The sequence below is a fragment of the Hesperophylax consimilis genome, chromosome 7, assembly GCF_061612785.1.
Source record: "Hesperophylax consimilis isolate HC1 chromosome 7, BYU_Hcon_1.0, whole genome shotgun sequence".
NCBI lineage: Eukaryota > Metazoa > Arthropoda > Insecta > Trichoptera > Limnephilidae > Hesperophylax > Hesperophylax consimilis.
The window spans coordinates 832,741-856,218 of record NC_142842.1 but is presented as its reverse complement, the minus strand read 5'-3'; the positions used below and the strand labels follow the sequence as shown (position 1 = coordinate 856,218).

General features: G+C 37.5%; 2 protein-coding genes across 2 annotated transcripts in view; one reads left to right on the top strand and one right to left on the bottom strand.

The window, feature by feature from the left end:
* Nhe2 (Na[+]/H[+] hydrogen exchanger 2) overlaps positions 1-3,762 on the bottom strand; it is a 234,685-nt gene extending 230,923 nt beyond the window's left edge. The window contains exon 1 of the mRNA XM_089633092.1: positions 3,461-3,762. The gene's annotated coding sequence lies outside the window, so the exon portion shown is untranslated. The remainder of the gene's footprint in view (positions 1-3,460) is intronic.
* Positions 3,763-20,666: 16,904 nt separating this feature from the next.
* The window catches only part of LOC149422108 (uncharacterized), a 60,803-nt gene continuing 57,991 nt past the window's right edge, over positions 20,667-23,478 (top strand). Inside the window, exon 1 of the mRNA XM_089633527.1 lies at positions 20,667-21,212. Coding sequence (XP_089489653.1) covers positions 20,667-21,212 — 546 coding nt within the window. The remainder of the gene's footprint in view (positions 21,213-23,478) is intronic.

Below are 23,478 nucleotides of genomic sequence, written 5' to 3'. Positions count from 1 at the left end.
CACACCTATGCATATGTGGATACCTATGTATATGTGCACTCCTATGTATATGTGCACACCTATGTATATGTGCACACCTATGGATATGTGGATACCTAGGAATATGTGCACACCTATGTTAGTGCGGATGCCAATGTATACGTGGATACCTATGAATATGTGGATACCTATGAATATGTGCACACCTATGTGCACATATTCATAGGTATCCATATTCATAGGTATATATATATATATGAACACACCTATGTTTGTGCGGATACGAATATATACGTGGATACCTATGAATATGTGGATACCTATGAATATGTGCACACCTATGTGCACATATTCATAGGTATCCATATTCATAGGTATATATATATATATGAACACACCTATGTTTGTGCGGATACGAATATATACGTGGATACCTATGAATATGTGCACACCTATGTATATGAGCAAATCTATAGTACCTATCAAATGTTTTTGAACTAGTTTGATACACCCGCCGTCAGTCATCTGCGAATAATCCCCTCTTACCCCGCAAATGTTCAAAGAGGTGGGTAGCGACGTTTATCAATTCCGTTTGAGTTTAGACTCGGACTTAGAATTTTATTTTTGTGTTTCTTTCGCCGCGTCTCCAGCGACAATATTACCAGAAACATTGAACCAAATGTTTATGCTAAAGTAAAACTTTGGGGCAGGGCTACAATGTTTTTGTGTTTGTCCGATATGTTGAAAACACTTGGTTGTTGCTGGAAAAAACAAAATTATTAATCATACCAACAATTCTCAGTGAAAATGTGAAACAGACAAAGAAACACAATTGTTTCATATTTCAAGTATCCCTAATAATATTGAACAAAATTATTATTAAATTTAATATGTTTTACATCCATCCAGTACACCACTACAAAAGTAATTTTCTTAAGTGATTTACCTGAACTGCCGTTTAATCAAAGATTTACCAATATACTTTATTATGAACAATGGTAAGGTAGTAATAAAATAAAACGCTAGTAATGTTTTAGTCAGAACTTGGATAAGGCTACCTAACAGGGTAAGCGAACAATTGTGGAGATTGGTTAGTTGTTGTATATACCTAGTAGGCCAGTCAAGTAATCTAGAAGTTAAGACTATGGGAGAAATGAATAACAGTTAAATATCAACTTAAGGGATCTTAGCAACGCTATAAAATAACAATAAAAACTGTAGCGAAAATTAATAGACGGATAGGTTGGTAGGTATCCAAGTTAGAAAACTAAAAACTTGTATTAATGATTTTTTTATGGTGAATACAAACTGTTCCCAACCATCTGGAGCCTGTATGTTGTGAGGCTGGATGTATTGGGGAGGGGAAGAAGATGGGAAAGAAGAAGGTGTGGAATTAACTGGCTGGTAATTAATTAATTATCTGGTCACCAAACACGGCTAAAGCCATTTTAAGTAACGTTTCAATTCTGAATGGTGCTCTTACACCAGGGCGATACTGAGAATATCTTCCACTCTGAAACGAGCCGCAAATACTCTTATATTTTATTTTAAATGAATAAATTGTGAAATAACACAAATTCATCGAATAAAATTTACTTGCGCACGCCGGGATTTAAACCTTCGGATTGCTAGTCGAGAGCCTTACCCTTCGTATATGTAACTTGTATTAATGATTTTTCAGTTTGTATTTTTGTCGCTGTAAGACGTAAGATAATCAAAACATAAATATAATAGGTAGGCATTTTTAAGAAAAACAATGTTTTTGCATAAATATAAGTTTTTTTTTAATTTATGGATTCTTTCGTAACCTTCTAACTAAATAGAAAGGGCTTATGACAATACCCTTTCATGTTTCTAACTAACAGTGGGTACATTTTCTAGACATTTGCTTTTTGCCACAACTGTGTCTAGGTAGGTACTTGTGCCCCAAAGGTGGGATAATAAAAAATCATTTATCTCCCTAGGGAATATCAGTGCCTAGGTTATTAGATTTCCAAAAATATATTTAGCTAATCTAATATTGATTTATTCTAAAGAAAATTAGGGCACCGGTCATTGATGTATATATTATATAATATTATACTAATATTAGTCTATGGCACCGGTAGAAATAGTGATTTGTTTGAAGAGTCATATTGATATTAGGTTTTTGCCGTAGAAAGGAATAAGTATGAAACTTACAACGTTGTGTCTGTGTTAACTTCTGTAAGATTTCACGGTTTTATGATAAACAAGAACAATAACCTTTCCTCTCCAAAACAGAATATAATAAGCACACATCGTTCTAACATACATGACACATTCGTACCCTCACTGTGATGGTTTTCCTAGAATCATGCAGACCATTTATTTTACTAGTAGCTGCACCCCGCCACGCGTTGCTGTGACTCATACTATCTGTGCAGATAGAGAAACAATAGTGCGTGTTGTTTTTGCAATGGTGCTGTCGTTTTCCTGAAACAGGTGGCATGTAAAGGCATGTTTTTACCGGTCACAGGTGACATCTATATAATATAGTTATATAAAAACACACGCGTATTCGAATGCAACGCGTCGTGTCAAATTTCCAAAGCAATCGGTGAAGAACTTTTCGATATCGAAGATTTTCAACAAACAAACATTTAAATTTTTTTATTTGCAAAGAAGATTATTTATAACCGGAATATTTTTTTTTCCTTTATGAATAATTTAAATCTAATCACGTTTATAGTTAAAGAAATCATTGTTTAAAAAATAAAGAAATAAACATCGCCCTTACCACTAAACGTGTTTTAAATTTTACACGACTGATAAACAACGATTTACCATACGTGAATGTTTGTTTATTAATAAAACCATTTGAAGATATTGTAAAATGAAGGCACTACATCGATTCGTTCTGCTGCGACTGATATAGAATCGAATATTAATGTTTTCCCAACAGACGGTCATGTAACAGGCAGCCCAGAGCTCCTGCTCACCTGTTCAGAGGTACTGCACAGTGGCCACCCCTGTTCTGGGCAGACTCCCTTCGTTCTGCTACGACTGCTGTAGAATCTAATGTCAATGTTTTCCCAACAGACGGTCATGTAGAAGGCAGCCCAGAGCCCCTGCTCAGAGGTACTGAACAGTGGCCACCCCTGTTCTGGGCAACCCTCCCTTCACACCCCCGCTTACCACGCCGCGTGGTGGCAATTTTCGGAATAGTTGATTACATAATAAATCGAATTTCTTCACTTCTACCTAATCTATCTATCCCGACAAACAGCAACACTATCGACATATTGTTACATTCTTAATGATAAAGTAAACTCAGTAAATCAATCATGTTTTTGTACAAAATCAATGCTGTTTGGATAACCGCCCCCGCAAAGAAAAACATTCAGTTTCTCGAACGCCGCGATGCGATGAAAGTGACACGGTGAAGGGTTTTATCTTGCAAGTCGGCAATACAGTGGATTTATTTATGCAATTTATAAAAATAATGTTCGGGGTACATTACCTTTTCCCGTTGACAGCTGATTCGCTCGCTTTTCACCATACAACACACACCAACCACAAAATAAACGAAAACAAAAAAAAACAACGATTCTAAACACGGAAAACTGCTACATGGAGCAGGCTAGTTTCGCGGGGACTGTTTCGGGGTTGGGTTGGACCGGTCACGTTGCGGATTCCCGTTTAGCCATTCCATATCGCGGGCCGTTCACAACAAAAACAGTGGTCGGTCGCACTCAAGGATGGCTGGCGAGCGATGGGCGGTATTGATCGCGGGAGCTGCGGTCACCGGGCGTGCGAGCAGAGCCATCACGGACGCTTGACTGAATGACTGCGTTCTGCCGCTCTACTGCTGGAGAAAACAGCTGTCGGGGACGCATGCGCAGGCGTACCCAGCCTCCCCCAGAACTGCGCTCGGCTATTTCCGCCGAGCTTTCCGACAAGCCCGAAGCTGCAAGCGGGGAAGCCCGCCTCACATTGACTCTGGATTGTTACATTGTTTTTTCTTGAACATCAAATGTTTATGTGGGTAACCATTATTATTATTGCATTATTAGCAAAATTTTCTAGGTAGTTACATGAATATAAAATATGCGTATAGAATGAGCAAAAAAAAAATTATGTTGTAATTCCAGTAGCCGTGGTTGGTATAATATTTTTCTTTTGATATGATAACTGTATTTTAGGTATAAAGTATATCTGACTACACAAAAATTTTCACAAAACCAGAAAAACAGCAGAACATAATGACTATTTTTCGATTTAGATTTCGATTCTGAGAAATGTCATTTTGCGTCATTTCATATTTATCAATTTTACCTTCCAAAAGTTTAAACAAAAAAGTTCAAGGAACAGGGCACAGAACGCACTAAGAATTTAAAAAAAATCAATAATATTATTTAGCAATAGCTCATTTCTCAATTTCTCGAATCTTTTGTTTTCACTCGACTTCGCTTGACTTCATTTGACTTCACTTGACTTCTTTTGATTTCAGCTGACTTTGCTTGACCCAAACATTATTGTTGTCCTTGTTTTACATATTGTTGTACAGCGCTATTGAACGTTTTTTAGTATTATGTGTTGTGTACATTATAAACCAAATAAAATTAGAATAAAAATCATTAGTCGTTAGTATAACTAAGTAAACCTAACTTCTGGGTCATATTTTAGATAAGGAAATATTCATATTAGTAACTATGCTGGGGTGGATGCCCTTTCTCGTAATTGCTGCAAAAAGTTAACTACAACTTTCAAAATAATTGTCGCCACAGTTATTAGAAAATATGTATCACTAATCTATCTTAAATATTTCACGATATTCAATAAACTATCTTTAATTCGAGCGTTACCATTTTGACCGGAATAAATCTTCTCTACCGACCGTTTCGCGTTAATTTCACTCTTCATGAAAGATATTTACAGAAATCATAAATTGCTTTTCTGAAGGTTGGAGCCGAGAGTTCTTATCGGTGTTGATTTTATACACAATTTAATTAACAGGCCACAAAACGATTATAATTCATTTGGTGATAACAATTTGTTACAGCTTGTGTTACTGATTTCATCAAAATAGTAATAACTAATATACACTTGCATAAAACTGCCATTTCTTTTGTACATGTTTGTTACTAACCATGACGCCGTTTACACATTATGATAATGCGTCAAACACGTATAAATATTTAGACTGAATATAAACTTTTAATTCTGAACTATATAAATACATTTAAAGGATATTCTATGAATTCAGGAGTGTGTCGTTGGTTTAATTAAAAATATAGTTACCCATCTCTGAATACAAATATTTCTACTAGAAATAGTAAGGTATTACAGAAGTGTCACGTGGTCAACGAATGTCCATGTGGTCAACGAATGCCTGCTCCATTCATTCCCCGGTGGGATTGATGAGGTCCACATGGCGACGCCTGAGGCTCTAGACTGGCTCGCAGACCTAGATGTCCCCCTCTGATCCCCCCACCATACGAAAGAAGAAGAAGACAGAAGTATCTACTAAACTATATAAATACATTCAAATGATATAGCATGATTTCAGGAGTGTATTGTTGGTTAAATTAATAATGCATGTGATTTTTCAATAATAAAATAATGTTCAAAATAATCAAATAGTAATTAATTTAATACGAAAAAATCATTTATTTATTTTTTATCTAAGGGTAAATTTATATTGCATATTGTTTCTTGGTATTGATATGATTTCGTACTATCGTAAGTTGTTTACGTTAAATAATTTCGGTAATACTACCATAAACATAAACCAAATTCAAATTAAGGCGATGCACTACGTCGTGTAATATTTTAAATTGAGCCGCTATCACTAACAACCCTTACGCAGATGGCGATAAGGTTTAAATTCCCGCTTAACACCATCCGGCTGTTTTGATTTATGCAAGAAAAAAACATGGCCAAAAAAAGCCTTTTATTTTATTTTGTGGATTTTCAGGCATAAATATTTAATTTTTCCTCGATCATTTTAAAAATAACTTAATTTGCCACATTATACAATAAAATCATAACCGAAAATGGGTTCGTAAGTAGGAGATTTTGAAGTTTAAAGCAGTTTTCATAGGTCTTTACATTATTTTTTTCTGGGCTTATAAAAAGACTTATCTAAAATATACTCGATTATTTCAAAGGCCAAGATGTATTCTACTCGCAGTATTTAATTAAAGCATCTCAAACATTTCTAGGCGACCAAATTTTCAAACCAAAAACACATGATTTTGCATTACTACTATCGCCTTAATTTCCACATCATTACCATTTCGTCAATGAACAAAAAATAGAAAAAAATAACTAATAATATACAATATATATTATATAGTTTTTTTTCAAATGCATTCAATATTATAAAAAAATCAGTTTGAGGTAAAATGTATTTTATGTTTGTTCTTAAAAAATTATAATTTTTCAGTTTGTATTTATTTAGGGAGTTTGTTAAACATTTAATGGCCGAGTGTGTGTAATGGTGTTGTGTTGTTGTATTGACTTTAGGGATTAATATTATTATTAGTCCCGTGATTCTCGGTCTGATGCGCAATAACTCTATTATTAGCTTAACATTGTGGAAATGAAGTAATGCATTTTTTGTTGAAAAGCTTTAAATTCGTTAAATAACATGTTATATAGTTTGTTTAAATGGGCACATGAATACATTTTTACTAGAGATTTTATATATATTTTCATTACAATTGAAAATATCCACATTAGAGAGAATTTTATTATATTATGGTTTTCATAATACAACTTTACCGACTGCAATTTTATTTCTGTTCGGTAAGAAATTCGGTATTTGAAAATATATTTATTTAACAAAAAGTAAGAAAAAATGGAGCTTACTTCTGGAACTCGGACAATGGAAATGCCCCCAACACACAGGTTTGTCCTTCATGCGTATGTATTCTCTGTTGTCGATTAGTAAAATCTTAATTAATTGTCGCTGAAATCCCAGCCCATGTGAGATGGTGTTGGAACCCTCGAATATTTTGCCGGTGTGGCTGTATGGATTGCATGAGCGGTTCCCTATCGGAGAAAACACCAACTAAAATACGTTTTCCAAGGAAAACTGGCAAACACATTTACAAAAAGGTCACTTTCCCTATGATTTTTGTACAAATCATCAATAAAACTTATGCTACCCTTTTCATTAGACCATTAGGTAATACGGTGTTTCTACTTTGTTATTGTCTTGTTAGATAAACGAGGCTTGTCACATTGTTACATAACCTCAAATGTCAGAGCATCAAAGTCAAAGAAGTATTAAGTTTAAAATGCGTGATATAATAATAATTATTTAATTATTTTATCATCGCCTTCGACATGACACGACTTATACCTAAATATAAACTTAACACATATTAAAAAAAAAAGTTTTATAAATCATCAATCTTTAGGTAAAGAGACCTGTCATATTGAACACTATCACGGGATATTATAATTATCGTAGGATTTGTGAAGCTGAGAGTAGTTATAAAATTTTTCCAGAGTCCCAACTACTCCCAAACGGGGAGCCAGTGAGAATATGCAATTCCTAATTGGGTATATTGGGAGGCTAAAGATAGAGGGGAGAGGAAGGATATGGGTTAAGGAGATGGGAAAGGCGTGAGAAAGAGGAGGGTGTGGGAGTACCTGGCTATTCAGATCTGTTGATCAAACACGGCTAAAGCTGTTTCAAAGAACATGTCAAATTCTGATTTGTTGTCTTACACCAGAGCAATACTGAGAGTATCTGTGTACAAGTGTATTTTTGATGAATATAATAATAATAATAATATTGGACAATTTTCATAGCGCCGCTTTTATGAGTTATCACCTCAGGGGCGCTTTACAGTTGATGCAGGTGTTACAAAAAATATAAATATTATCAAAATAAAGTGAAGTTAAGTAAAGTAAAATGAAGAACAGGAACAGGTGACATGAAGATAGAAGATGGAGACTCTGAAGCAAGAATCCTAGGTGGTGAAGAAACTGGACCAGCTGCTGCAGCGAGAGAGTCCACCAACAGTACCAACACGAGGTTCGTCATCCATCCAGGTATGTGTCTGCTGCTAATAAAGCGCTGACACAATATCCTCACATAGATAACAGACCTTGGCAGCATACAGTTTTGTAGATGAGTAGTTTGTTTTGTATGGAAGTTTTTGAATTTGAGTGAAGCAACGGGTAAAGGGCGTTGGATGTTTTTTTAGCGTTTGTGAGAGTGTTATTTATGTGTTTTGTCCATGTGAGTCGTCTGTCAAGTGTAACTCCAAGATATTTGGCCGATTTTTGCCACGGTATAGTTTGGCCGTACATCGTTATTTCCTCTCGCGGAGCCCGGCCGCCTTTTCTACGAGAGAAAATGACGGCCACGCTCTTTGAGGGATTCACGTCTATACGCCATTTATCTTACCAATCTTGGAGTAAGTCTATGTTTTTTTGGAGTCGGTACGTAATCATTCTGGGTGAACAGTATCTAACCATAACTGTGGTATCATCTGCGTACAGAGCTTTGTGAGAGTTTGAATTTTCAGAGAGGGGTATGTCGTGAGTGTAGACATTGAAGAGGATTGGAGAAAACAGAGACCCTTGCGGGACTCCTGCTGTCATGAAACGTTTTATTGAAAGAGCGCCACCGTATTTTACTTGAAAAGTTTGTTGGCGTAGAAATGATTTGAAGGCACCGAGTAGTTGGGGATCGATGCCTGTTTCGTGGAGTTTGAGAAGCAGGCCGTTTATCCATACTTTATCGAAAGCTTTGGCTATGTCCAGGAAAATGGCGCCAGTTGATCGCTTGGTATTGAAGCCTCCGATGATAATTTCGGAGACTCTCAGGAGTTGGTCTAGGGTGGAGTGATTTGATCTAAAGCCGTGTTGCTCTTCGGGTAATGTTGAGACCTCGTCAATGTGCTTGAGTATATAATACCAATATTTGATAGAAGGCTGATTGGACGGTGATTTTCACAGAAGAGGGGGTCTTTTCCCGGTTTTGGGATGAGAATGACGTGCGCGTGTTTCCAGTTTTTCGGGAAATAGCGCAGTCTGAGAGCTGTGTTGATGAGATTTACTATCGCTAGTATTCTTTTTTGGGGGAGGGCTTTAAGAGCGAAGTTTGTGACGCCATCGGGGCCGGGGGCTTTTTTATTTTTCCGGCTTTTTATAGCGCGGATGACCTCTGCCGGGGTAGTAAAATGTATGTTTGTATTGGGGAGATTATTTAAAACATTATTGATTTTGCGGTTGACATTTGCAATGTGATCTAGATCGGCGTGTTTGAAGCTGGGGCTGAATTGATTTTCAAGACTGTCAGCGAACGCCTCCGTTTTGTCTTGATCGTCGAAGACGAGACCGTTTTCGGCGTGAATGGGGTGGTTAGGGGTGGGAGAGGCTTTTAGAGTTTTAGATCATTTCCACAGAGAGCCGTCCTGTGGATTTATCTCTTGGATTTTCAAATTCCAGGTGAAATTTACGTGCTCTTGAAGTTTTTTTCTAATGAGGGCTTGGATTCGATTTATAGAAGTTTTCAAGGTGGGATTTTGATATTTTTGCCAGTGGCGGCGTAGGATATTTTTTGTTTTAGTTAAGTCTTTATGTATGTTGTCTGGACGAAGCTAGTGATTGTAAATCGTTCACGTGCATTGATTCTTGTGTAGGCTGTTCGGACAAAGCTAGTGATTGTGAATCACTCACTGCATTCTGTATTGTGTAGGATGTCTGAACGAAGCTAATGATCGTGAATCACTCACGTGCATTGTGTATTGTGTAGGATGTCTAGACGAAGCTAGGATTGTGAATCACTCACGTGTATTGTGTATGTGGTCTGGACGAAGCTAGTGATTGTAAATCGTTCACGTGCATTGTGTATTGTGTAGGTTGTCTGAACGAAGCTAGTAATTGTGAATCGTTCACGTGCATTGATTCTTGTGTAGGCTGTTTGGACGAAGCTAGTGATTGTGAATCACTCACGTGCCTTGGGTATTGTGTAGGATGTCTGGACGAAGCCAGTGATCGTGAATCACTTACGTGCATTGTGTATTGTGCAGGATGTCTAGACGAAGCTAGGATTGTGAATCAGTCACGTGTATTGTGTATGTGGTCTGGACGAAGCTAGTGATTGTAAATCGTTCACGTGCATTGTGTATTGTGTAGGTTGTCTGAACGAAGCTAGTAATTGTGAATCGTTCACGTGCATTGATTCTTGTGTAGGCTGTTTGGACGAAGCTAGTGATTGTGAATCACTCACGTGCCTTGGGTATTGTGTAGGATGTCTGGACGAAGCCAGTGATCGTGAATCACTCACGTGCATTGTGTATTGTGCAGGATGTCTAGACGAAGCAAGGATTGTGAATCACTCACGTGTATTGTGTATGTTGTCTAGACGAAGCTAGTAATTGTGAATCGTTCACGTGCATTGTGTATTGTGTAGGTTGTCTGGACGAAGCTAGTGATTGTGAATCGTTCACGAGCATTGTGTATTGTGTAGGTTGTCTGGACGAAGCTAGTGATTGTGAATCGTTCACGTGCATTGTGTATTGTGTAGGTTGTCTGGACGAAGCTAGTGATTGTGAATCGTTCACATGTATTGTTTCTTGTGTACGCTGTCTGAACGAAGCTAGTGAATGTGAATCGTTCACGTGAACTGTGTATTGTGTAGGTTGTCTGGACGAAGCTTGTGATTGTGAATCGTTCACGTGCATTGTGTATTGTGTTGGTTGTCTGGACGAAGCTAGTAATTGTGAATCGTTCACGAGCATTGTGTATTGTGTAGGTTGTCTGGACGAAGCTAGTAATTGTGAATCGTTCACGAGCATTGTGTATTGTGTAGGTTGTCTGGACGAAGCTATTGATTGTGAATCGTTCACGTGCATTGTGTATTGTGTAGGTTGTCTGGACGAAGCTAGTAATTGTGAATCGTTCACGAGCATTGTGTATTGTGTAGGTTGTCTGGACGAAGCTAGTGAATCGTTCACGTGCATTGTGTATTATGTAGGTTGTCTGGACGAAGCTAGTGATTGTGAATCGTTCACGTGCATTGTGTATTGTGTATGTTGTCTGGACGAAGCTAGTGATTGTGAATTACTCACGTGGATAGTGTATTGTGTAGGATGTCTAGACGAAGCTAGGATTGTGAATCAGTCACGTGTATTGTGTATGTTGTCTGGACGAAGCTAGTGATTGTAAATCGTTCACGTGCATTGTGTATTGTGTATGTTGTCTGGACGAAGCTAGTGATTGTGAATTACTCACGTGGATAGTGTATTGTGTAGGATGTCTAGACGAAGCTAGGATTGTGAATCAGTCACGTGTATTGTGTATGTTGTCTGGACGAAGCTAGTGATTGTAAATCGTTCACGTGCATTGTGTATTGTGTAGGTTGTCTGGATGAAGCTAGTGATTGTGAATCGTTCACGTGCATTGTGTATTGTGTATGTTGTCTGGACGAAGCTAGTGATTGTGAATTACTCACGTGGATAGTGTATTGTGTAGGATGTCTAGACGAAGCTTGGATTGTGAATCAGTCACGTGTATTGTGTATGTTGTCTGGACGAAGCTAGTGATTGTAAATCGTTCACGTGCATTGTGTATTGTGTAGGTTGTCTGGACGAAGCTAGTGATTGTGAATCGTTCACGTGCATTGGTATTGTGTAGGTTGTCTGGACGAAGCTAGTAATTGTGAATCGCTCACGTGCATTGTGTATTGTGTAGGTTGTCTGGACGAAGCTATTGATTGTGAATCGTTCACGTGCATTGGTATTGTGTAGGTTGTCTGGACGAAGCTAGTGATTGTGAATCGTTCACGTGCATTGTGTATTGTGTAGGTTGTCTGGACGAAGCTAGTGATTGTAAATCGTTCACGAGCATTGTGTATTGTGTAGGTTGTCTGGACGAAGCTAGTTATTGTGAATCGCTCACGTGCATTGTGTATTGTGTAGGTTGTCTGGACGAAGCTAGTGATTGTGAATCGTTCACGTGCATTGTGTATTGTGTAGGTTGTCTGGACGAAGCTAGTGATTGTGAATCATTTACGTGCAAAACGGGGCATAAGCGACCGAATGTTTCGCGGACCGGCGCGGACGGTTGGGAAACGACGTTCTAAATATGTTATCCCTTTTTGGACTCTTCGATGAATGTCATACAGAGATCCGGACCAAAAAGGCCCCTTTCTCTGTCATAGTTAGTTTATATAATGGTTGTTGGAATAGATTCTTAGGTTTTGGTTTTTAAAAAATTGTATCGTACTTAAATGTACTGTTTCATAATTTTGTCCTATCTAGTAAGGCTGAAAAAATTCTTCCAATTCTTGTTCTATTAATTTGACTGGTGCAATATTGACACATCGGAACCTTAAATGAATTTGACGGGCTCAGTAATAACTAATAACGAATTGCTTTTCCCCAATTAACTACTTACTTCGTATTGATACCACTCTCCATTGTTTGAATCAGATGATGTCACCATAGTTTTCAATCTCTCATTGCTCCGCAGTGGAGTCCCGATTGAGAGAGGATAACGTCAGGGGCATTTGGATTTTTTGGTTTTTTATTCCGTTTCCGAAATCGATTTATTAATGTTGTTTATAAGACATAATATTACAAAAATTCTGCATTTTACTACCCTTATTACCTGATAATTGGCGAATGTAATACTTCTTAAGATTCTTATAACCCGCAGTTACTTTGTATCGAAAACATAAATCTATATTTATTCCCAGCTCCAGCACTAAATGTAGGCCGAGTTTCGTATAAACCGTGACCCGGCCCTGACCGCGCCAGCTGATTGGGGTGAAATATGCACTGCGTCATTGCTGAACAAGTAGGGTGAATTCACCCCTTATGCAACTGTAGCTGTAATCCCATGGGTCGATGTCAACGAACCCGCGACGACACGTGCAACCATACCACCCTTAAATCAGTTGTGAGCACTCCCTCTTGGCAGGAAGGATCATGGGATTCTTTTTCGTACAGTTTCCGTAATATGACTGGGTCGTCTTTTTATATTTATTTACTTATTTTTTAACGACCATGTCCAATTACCACACATTACATATGACATGAAGTTAATACAAGGAGAAATGTTACAATTTGAGATAATTAAAATAAAAATACAGCTACGACATAAAAACAAAAAAAGATAATGTCAAATCAAATATTACTTGCGTAATTACTGACAAAAATCGTTAAAATTGTGCGTGTTTATTTGATGGACAAGAGGTTTTGTGTGTATGGTTGCCCTCCCCAATCTTATCTTGTCTCTGGACCCGGAAGCCGCACACTTACCTCTCGTGCATGAGTATTTAATGCACAAGAGGTTTTGTGTGTATGGTTGCCCTCCCCAATCTTATCTTGTCTCTGGACCCGGAAGCCGCACAGTTACCTCTCGTGCATGAGTATTTAATGGACAAGAGGTTTTGTGTGTATGGTTGCCCTCCCCAATCTTATCTTGTCTCTGGACCCGGAAGCCGCACACTTACCTCTCGTGCATGAGTATTTAATGCACAAGAGGTTTTGTGTCTATGGTTGCCCTCCCCAATCTTATCTTGTCTCTGGACCCGGAAGCCGCACACTTACCTCTCGTGCATGAGTATTTAATGGACAAGAGGTTTTGTGTGTATGGTTGCCCTCCCCAATCTTATCTTGTCTCTGGACCCGGAAGCCGCACAGTTACCTCTCGTGCATGAGTATTTAATGCACAAGAGGTTTTGTGTGTATGGTTGCCCTCCCCAATCTTATCTTGTCTCTGGACCCGGAAGCCGCACACTTACCTCTCGTGCATGAGTATTTAATGCACAAGAGGTTTTGTGTGTATGCTTGCCCTCCCCAATCTTATCTTGTCTCTGGACCCGGAAGCCGCACAGTTACCTCTCGTGCATGAGTATTTAATGGACAAGAGGTTTTGTGTGTATGGTTGCCCTCCCCAATCTTATCTTGTCTCTGGACCCGGAAGCCGCACAGTTACCTCTCGTGCATGAGTATTTAATGGACAAGAGGTTTTGTGTGTATGGTTGCCCTCCCCAATCTTATCTTGTCTCTGGACCCGGGAGCCGCACAGTTACCTCTCGTGCATGAGTATTTAATGGACAAGAGGTTTTGTGTGTATGGTTGCCCTCCCCAATCTTATCTTGTCTCTGGACCCGGAAGCCGCACAGTTACCTCTCGTGCATGAGTATTTAATGGACAAGAGGTTTTGTGTGTATGGTTGCCCTCCCCAATCTTATCTTGTCTCTGGACCCGGGAGCCGCACAGTTACCTCTCGTGCATGAGTATTTAATGGACAAGAGGTTTTGTGTGTATGGTTGCCCTCCCCAATCTTATCTTGTCTCTGGACCCGGAAGCCGCACAGTTACCTCTCGTGCATGAGTATTTAATGGACAAGAGGTTTTGTGTGTATGGTTGCCCTCCCCAATCTTATCTTGTCTCTGGACCCGGAAGCCGCACAGTTACCTCTCGTGCATGAGTATTTAATGGACAAGAGGTTTTGTGTGTATGGTTGCCCTCCCCAATCTTATCTTGTCTCTGGACCCGGGAGCCGCACAGTTACCTCTCGTGCATGAGTATTTAATGGACAAGAGGTTTTGTGTGTATGGTTGCCCTCCCCAATCTTATCTTGTCTCTGGACCCGGAAGCCGCACAGTTACCTCTCGTGCATGAGTATTTAATGGACAAGAGGTTTTGTGTGTATGGTTGCCCTCCCCAATCTTATCTTGTCTCTGGACCCGGAAGCCGCACAGTTACCTCTCGTGCATGAGTATTTAATGGAACAAAATAAATCGGGTATTTTGGCACCGGCGCGATTGGAGCAGTCCGCTCCGCCAAAGCGCCAAGGCCAAACACCTAGCAGTCCGAAACACATCGCCCCTGGGATTATTTTTTCACAAAGACAGCGCTACACAAAAATACATATCACCCCAATATTATTGATTACAGTAATCAGCTACCTAGGCGTCTACTGTTTTGACAATAGGCGCCAAAATTTTGCCCGCGCCAGGCGCCATTTGGCTCAGAGCCGGCCCTACCAACTGTATACCACAATATTACTGTTATTAAATAAATTACATGGACTTTTATTCGACTCCGTGTGTCATTCCGGTGCAGAGATATTGCTACAAGTATTCCTCGAGCGTCCCCGACTTCTACCATTCAAATCACTCTCTAAACACTCCTGGCACTAATAAGAACAAACTTTGTAATTTTCAGCGATATCGGTCAATTACTTTTTTGACGAGTTTTGCGAGCGCAAACTACGCAAGCCGATTTTTTTATAAATTAAGAAGATTTTTTTTATTTTTTTTTTTATAGTGAATACCTCACAAGAGTCCCAACTGCTCCCGTCTGGAGCCAGTGAGACTATGGCATCCCCAATTGGGGGATGTTGTGAGGCTGAAGGTAAGTGGGGAAGGGAAAGAGGAAGGTGGGGAAGTACCTGGCTATTCAGATCTAGTCACTAAACACGGCTAAAGCCATTTGGAGCAACGTTTCAATTCTGAATGGTGGTCTTACACCAGGGCGATACTGGTAGTATCTTCCACTCTGGAACGTGCCGCAAATATACTATATATTATTTTAATTGATTAATTGTGAAATAACACAAATTAATCAAATAAAATTTATTTGCGCACGCCGGGTTCGAACCCGCGACCTTCGGAATGGCAGTCCAATGCGTTACCACTGGACTATGCCGGCCGTCAAGATAAGATGCAATCAGTTAGAATTCGTTCAAACCTCGGAATAAAACATAAAAGCTAACACGTCACGACAATAAATTTAAGCCTAGTAACTAAAATTTACTTACTGGGTTATGAAATTGCTACTTTTTAAAATTTTAGTTTATAGGGAAATCAAACAGATGTTTTATTATGTATGAACCCAAAGAACCAGTAAAGTTTCCGTATAAAATTCATACTACATACAGGAAAAAGAAACAAAGCGGCGAAGCCAATGAAAGTTTTTGTTTTATGTAATCATACGCCCAACAGTTAATAGCTACCAACTGTGGGGGTATGTTGGGAGCCTGACCATTTTGTCTAAATCTGAATGGTGATCTTTCATCAGGGCTATACTGAGAGTATCTTCCACTCTAGAACAATATCTGAAATCCTCCTATTAACATCAGAATATGCGGAAAATGATGGTTGTTGGAGCAATTAGCTAGAAGAGTATTTTGTATGGTCAGATTAAGTACTGAGGTAAATTCTCCCTATTATGTAAGTACACTCTTCCAACGTTATTATCAATACCGGCTGCATCTTCAAGGGTAAGGCTCTTGATAACGAATCAGGAGGAGGTCGCGGTTTTAAGTGCCTGCGTGCCTAGGTAAATTTTATTTAATTAATTTGTTTTATTTCAGAATTAATTCATCCATCTAAATAAATAAAAATCTAAGGACGGGTTGTTTCGGAGAATCTGAACAATTCATCAAATTTCAACGTTCATTTTCAAGTTCTGTTTTTATTTTAGTCTTTTCAAGCAACTAGCCTACAATGATATAAAAACAGAACTTGAATAAGTCTTTTACAGAACCCGAAAATGAACGTTGAAATTTGATAAATTGTTCAAATTCTCCGAAACAACCCGTCCTAACTGTTCAAAATCTTAAATCTCCGAAAGTTCTTCACCAATTGCTTTGAAATTTTGAAACAACGTTGCATTCGAATACGCGTGTGTTTTATATGCCTATTACATAGATGTCACCTGTGACTGCCTGTGACAGGCAAAAACATGTTTTTTTTAAAAACAGCGCCATCTGTTGGACAAACGTGTTTTTTTTAAACAGCGCCATCTGTATGATGTAAAAGACTGAACCGCAGCAACGCGTGGCGGGGTACAGCTATTTTAAATTAAAATAGGTATAATCTCTACGTGCCTAATAAAAATAAAAGTAGAAGAAATTTTCTGTAGGCCTTTTAAAGGGTGACCGGATAAGTCATCAAAATGATAATTCATCACATCTTTAAAAAGTTATGTGAAGTCATGGAAAGTGATGAAACAAAAATGAAATGGGAACCACACATCGCTGGAATTGTGAAAAGAGCAAATTCACTAACATATCTAATCAGGAAAACCCTCCTTGACCTAACACCGGACATGATGTTAAAAATATATAAAACATATGTGCGACCTCTCCTGGAATATGCTTTCCAAATATGGAGTCCTTACTTCGCAAAGGATATAAATCTGTTAGAGAGAGTACAGAGACGTTTCACTAAAATACCAAGAGCTCTGAAAGATCTACGATACGAAGATAGACTCAAGGAACTAAGATTACCAACCTTACAAGAAAGAAGAGAAAGGGGTGACTTGATCGAGACTTTCAAAATTTTATCTGGACATTACAGTTGCCCTAGCATCCAAGAGATCTTCACTACTAATAAAAATATAAATCTCCGTGGACACTCAAAAAAAATTACCAAAACGCCTTTTGCATCTAATCCTAGAAAACACTTCCTTGCAAATAGAGTAGTGGATGTTTGGAACAAACTTCCACAACATGTCATCGATGCAACAAATATAAATCAATTCAAAGCTCTATTGGATTCACATTTGGAGAGAAGAAAGGACTTGGTTCAAACTTAAAACAACTCAATTACTGGCAAACTTGTTGTGAAATCAGATATGAGCGCATCAGCAGAATGCTGCCTGCTCATTACATTATAATAATAATAATAATATACAATATTAACTGGGTTACATAGATTAGGTTAGGTTAGGTTTAAATTTATTTTTTTCATCGTTTTAATGACTTTATATCAATTTGTAAATGTGTGTTGAATAATAATCACTGTGTTGAGTTATCATGGAACCCTTTTAAAGATATACAATTCCGTAGTACATTGCTATGATGCATTTCAGTTTTAGCCAGCGTTAGTAATGTGAACCCATGAAAATATATATTTTACGACTTGATTACAAAACATCGACTTGTCTCTACTTTCTGTAAATATAATGTGCATGAATTATATATTTATCAGCCCTCCGGAATAATTTCTCTAAATGAGTGAAATCCCTATCAAAATTCGTTGCATAGTTTAGAAGAACTAAGCGCATAGACAGACGCGGATAGCGGCTTTGTTTTATGCTATTTAGGCATTATGATTGGGCAATAGTTGAGGTTTCAGCGGGATCATAAATAGTATCATATTTATCTACCTACTTACTAAATACAGAAATGTAACTGTTATTTACCGGGCAAGAATTTTTTTCAATCGACTACCCGAAGAAATTAGAAACATTAATGATAACATAAAATAATAATAAATAACATAAACAACCCAGTGAGGCCAACATTACTGAATTAGAATATGAAATATTGTAAAATAATGTATCAACAATAAAAAAAAACATCCAAATAATAAACACTGTGAAAAAATTGAATTAATCTTAAGAATAACTTATATCAATTAGTTTCCTTAAGTAACATTCCATTCTTCAAATAATGTTATAATCATTTTATTTTTAATTACTTACTTACTGTAATAAAACAATGTAAACTTCTCTTCCAGCCACAAGCTAATGCTTCTATGGAAGAGGGGTCTTGAAATATTTGATCATATATTGTAACAAATAAACAAAAATGTACTTATATAATAAAAAATAAAAAAAAATTCAACATAAATCCAAATCAAATAATGGTATTTTTAATACGTAGGTAAGTCTATTTAATGATAAGAGTCGATAATCCATTCTAAATTATGGTTTTGTCGGTTATGACTCAAGCATGGTCTATGGGCTCGAGCGAAGATTCGAGCAGCGAATTCATACACAGAGGATCGTTATAATAATGCAGCACAATAAGCGTAGGTACTTATGTAAAGCCAGGGCCGGCCTCGTACTTTTAAAACTACTTATACATTTAGAACACCTTCAATAAAATTGATTCGCCGATATTTTGCAGAATTTCTTACTTATTTACTCATTTAATTATTATTTAATAAATTTACATTATAATAGATTGAATATGAAATTGTGTACAAAAATATAATAGATATATAAAACTCCATAGAAATATAAATTCACATGTTTGAATTGAGGAGTTTTATATTATTACTTTACTTACAATATTACTTGACAATTTGGCGGGCGGGTATGGGTACCGCCGCCCGGGGAACCAATTATTGGATAACCAACACCTCTGCCACAGGTCACCCCACGTGGTTCGCTACGGCCGGTGATTTAGCAGGGGTGCCCGGGTTCATCGGGTGAGGTGTGCTCAGAATGCACCTGCCCACCATTCGCGTGGTGTGCCAGATCAGGAGAGGCTGGTTTGGGGAAACCCTCTCCCACAGGTCTCTCGATCCATCGCCTTGCACCGCAGTGGGACGAATATATTCAGATTCCTACCCAACCATCATACCCTTTACCTTCCCAGAACTTCCCCTCCTTCTTTTCCTTAAAAGGACTCTCCACACAGCATCCCAAAAGATGACATAGGTTATTGACTCGTGTGGGGTTATTGTAAAAAATATATGAAGATGGGCTTATGGTGGCAATTCGTTTAAACACTCCTGCCCCCTTATTAATAAACGTGTTTATCATTTTACACAACTGTTAAACTGGTTTTTTTATCAGTTGTATATTTTTTTAATAATAAATCCCTTAGATTTTTTTATGTGAATACCGCACAAGAGTCCCAAATGCTCCCAATCGTCTGGAGACAGTAAGACTATCGCATCCCCAATTGGGGTATGTGGTGAGGCTGAAGATAGTGGGAAGGGGAAGGAGATGGTGAAGGAAGGGTGGGGGAGTACTTGGCTATTCATATCTGGTCAACAAACACGGCTAAATTCATTTCAAGCAATGTTTTAATTCTGAATGGTGGTACACTAGGCATTACTGATCTTCCATTGAATATGAAACAATTTATTTTTATTTTTTTTGTAAGCATTTGGCGTTCTTCAGTAATGTTTCTAATTAACTCTAAAAGTTAAGAAAAAAATATTTTAGGTGCTTGTTGAAAAAAAAAAAATTTTTTTGTAAAAAAAGTTATAAAAATTGGTTAAAATCAAATTAAAATAAGCCAAAGATTAACGCATGGACTGAGAAGAGTAACATCTATTGTTTAGTTTAAAGTGAAGTGCTTTTGGAACTTTTACACATAGCATATGGCCTTAATTTTTGAAAAAAAAAATCTTGTAGGTACTGTTTAATACATTCCCATTGTATAGACTTTAACAACCAAATTACGAAACAAATAATCAGAGTAAAAGCAAAAAAACGTATTTTTGAACCCAATGAAGATTCAGTGGGTAAATATATATTTTTGAAATAAGCGTTCATCTATAATACCGACAGAGATTGCAAGGATTTGCGCCTCCCAAATATCTGCGCCCTGTGCGCCGTATTCAGTCTAGGATGGGCCCACCTTCCACGCGCCAGCCCTGCCTAAATCACCTGCTCATAGTATGCTGGGTAGCCAGCACAAGCGGCACGTAACAATAATTATCATTGTTTGATGTAACAACCCATAATTCAACAATCATATACTTCAACTTGATAACCCATTCTATTTGTCTCAGTCTGTAAAGAACCTCCGTCGAACGTCATTAGTCATTACACCCTAGACCTGCCAGCCTGCCACGTATCGCCAGCGGGTGAGCTCGTCGGTAAAACGCGAAAAACGACACAAGAATACATCATTATTATTTGATTAATAAAACAATGTTTTCATAATCAGTACTAAGTTTTAGATAAAACGCGTTTTTATCAAGTGCTTGTGTAAAAATGACGAAGGCGTTTCTCTTCGTTGTGACGGTTCCACGCGCCACTTACGAAAAACAGTTGCTGAAGAATGAATTTAAGAATTCGAAGACTTGTTTATCTTCACGTAAGGAAGACAACGTCACTTTCGACGTAGAATCTGAGGTACACCAAACTAAATCAGATCTCAACGGTATAAAGAATGGTCTGAGAGTTGATACAGATTTGAAATATTTGACTGAAAAGTTCGGGCTGGCAGTCGATGTAAATAAAACGAAAGAAAGCGGTGATAAAGTGGTCAAGGATGCTGTGAGTTCAGATGGGAAGTTTTTGCTGTTCAGTCAAGAGTACAAGAACGGCGGGAATGTGAGTAACGGAGATGATGCGAAGGATACGCGGCTGACCAAGAAGGCTTGCAGGACGCTGAAGGAGTACATCGCGGGACTGAAGCAGGATCCACTGCACGGGGGCGGGTTCACTCCCCCGGCTAAACAGAAGTTAGATTCGGATGCGGGTGGAAAGAACAAGGTGGATGTGGATGAAAGCGATGATGATCTTCCCATGGAAACGGTATGGAATTTTAAAGTTTTATAAGAAATCGGGCGAAATCACGCACTCTTTACGCAAATGACGATAAGGGCGAAGTCGCCTCTTTTGATTCATCCTAAAAAAGTCGCCAAAATGCATTTTTATTTTATTGCGTTTACGTCCAACAGATGGCGTTTTTTCTCTTGAACAGGTGACAAATATATGATATAGGTATGTAAAACACACGCGTGTTCGAATACAACGTTGTGTCGAAATTTTAAAGCAATCGTTGAGAACTTGGGAGATAGAAGATTTAGAACAAACGAACATTTACATTTAATTTTATTTATATGATGTAAAGTTCAAAGATGTCCGATTACAATTTGAACTATAGAACTTACTTTGACGCATTACGCAATAAAACCATGTCCGAAAAGGATTCGCAAAGTAGCTTTTACATTTCTATGTATTTTTATATGCTTGGTACTTTATTATTTCATAGACTAGACGTCATAGACTAATATTAGACATCTAATGCTAGACGTAGATAAAAAAATTACGGCACAGGCCAAAATGTGCAGTATTTTATTAAAGCATCTATTATATTTGGCCTTAAATGGTGCTCGTGCAATAACTATATCTGTGGCACAATTTGGCTCTGAACCCTGACCCTGGATCACGGGTTCGAAACCCGCCACTACAAGTACAAAATAAAGTTTAATTTTTCAGCTTCTTAAAAAAAAAACAAAATTATTATGAAATTGCATTATTTTTGGATCCATCTAGTTAATGTTGTTATCTTTAAGGCTTTTGTAAGTGTTTGTTCATACCCATTTTTTTATAAATCGCAATAAGGTAGGTACAATAAATTAATATAGAAGATTTCAGGAACGACCTAACTCACTTTAAATAAATTAAATTATTTTGAAATTATTGAAGAAAAAAAGAATTTATATTAATAAGAGAGCAAGAAAACAAAAGAATTATCATAAATAAAGGTATAAAATTAGCGAACTCTAAAAGAAAAAAAAATAATACAGGCATACATAATGTAAAGAATGATTTTTTTTTTGAAAATATTATATTATTTAAATTTATTATTAAATATATTGAGAAATATAATATAACATCATCAGGTTGTTAAAGATATGTATGGCGTTGTGCAAATGGGATATTGATTTTACATGATGAGAATACGAAATTAAATCTGCTTCGATTTTGTGTGATGGATTGATATTTTAATTTTTCTGTATTTGAACTAACTAACTAACTAGCTAACCATTACGCAGTTTCCTCGCAAGGGTAGGCAGAGAGGACGGACCTCCAATCATCTCGGTTTTGGCATACACTCCTTGCCTCATTCACATTCATACATCGTCTCAAACATACTCTTCTATTATTGAGACTCTTGACATGGCTCGACTCAGGCATCTGATTCACTTGATCGTGCCTTTTTTCGATCGTGATTTTCTTTACATTCCTTTCTTCGGAGGAATTGAAATATTTTAAAATACTTTGTTTAAGAATTTGGTAGGTACTTGAAACTCTTCGTATTCTTATAATGTAAAAATACATGTATACAAGTTTATATTATACTAGCGCAGACCCGTGAAAATCACGAGATATTATAATTGTAGGACTTGTGATGTTCCAGGTCTTTATAAAAAAATATTTTCCTCAGAATCGCTTTTCAAAAGATGTTCAGAAATGTACATATCAAATGTCAAAACTGTCAAAAATTTATGCAAAAGAAATACAAATTTCAAATATACAATTATTAACTAACAAAATAATTTTGGAATCTACTTCATCGCTTTTCTTTATCGTTCAGGCAGTCATTTCCAATTATTCAGAAAATAAAAGCAATCTCAGTTCCAGAGGCCATTAAACCGTAGTTATACAGAGTAAATAGTTATTTTAATAAAAAATAACAACATAAATCATTTTATAGATTTTCATATTACTGACCAAAAAAAATCATTAGCAAATTTATATCAAGTATCAAGTACTGTCACATAGTTAAAAATAATTGATCGAGATTTGATGGCAGCCCACACGGAACTAAGTGCCGCTGCTGACACGTGACGCTGCGCCGAGACAATGCTTCGGATTACCATACGCAGCAAACACACACACACACTCCTTTCATGGGCGGAAACCTGACTATTGTGACTCGGTCGCTAATTTAATACACTCATTAAATGAACGTTAGTGGGCCAGTGACCAATACAAAGTGGTCCCCACCTACAAAATTATAAGTATCTAATTAGTTACCTTTAATTCTCACTAATGTATATTGTGGTCATCA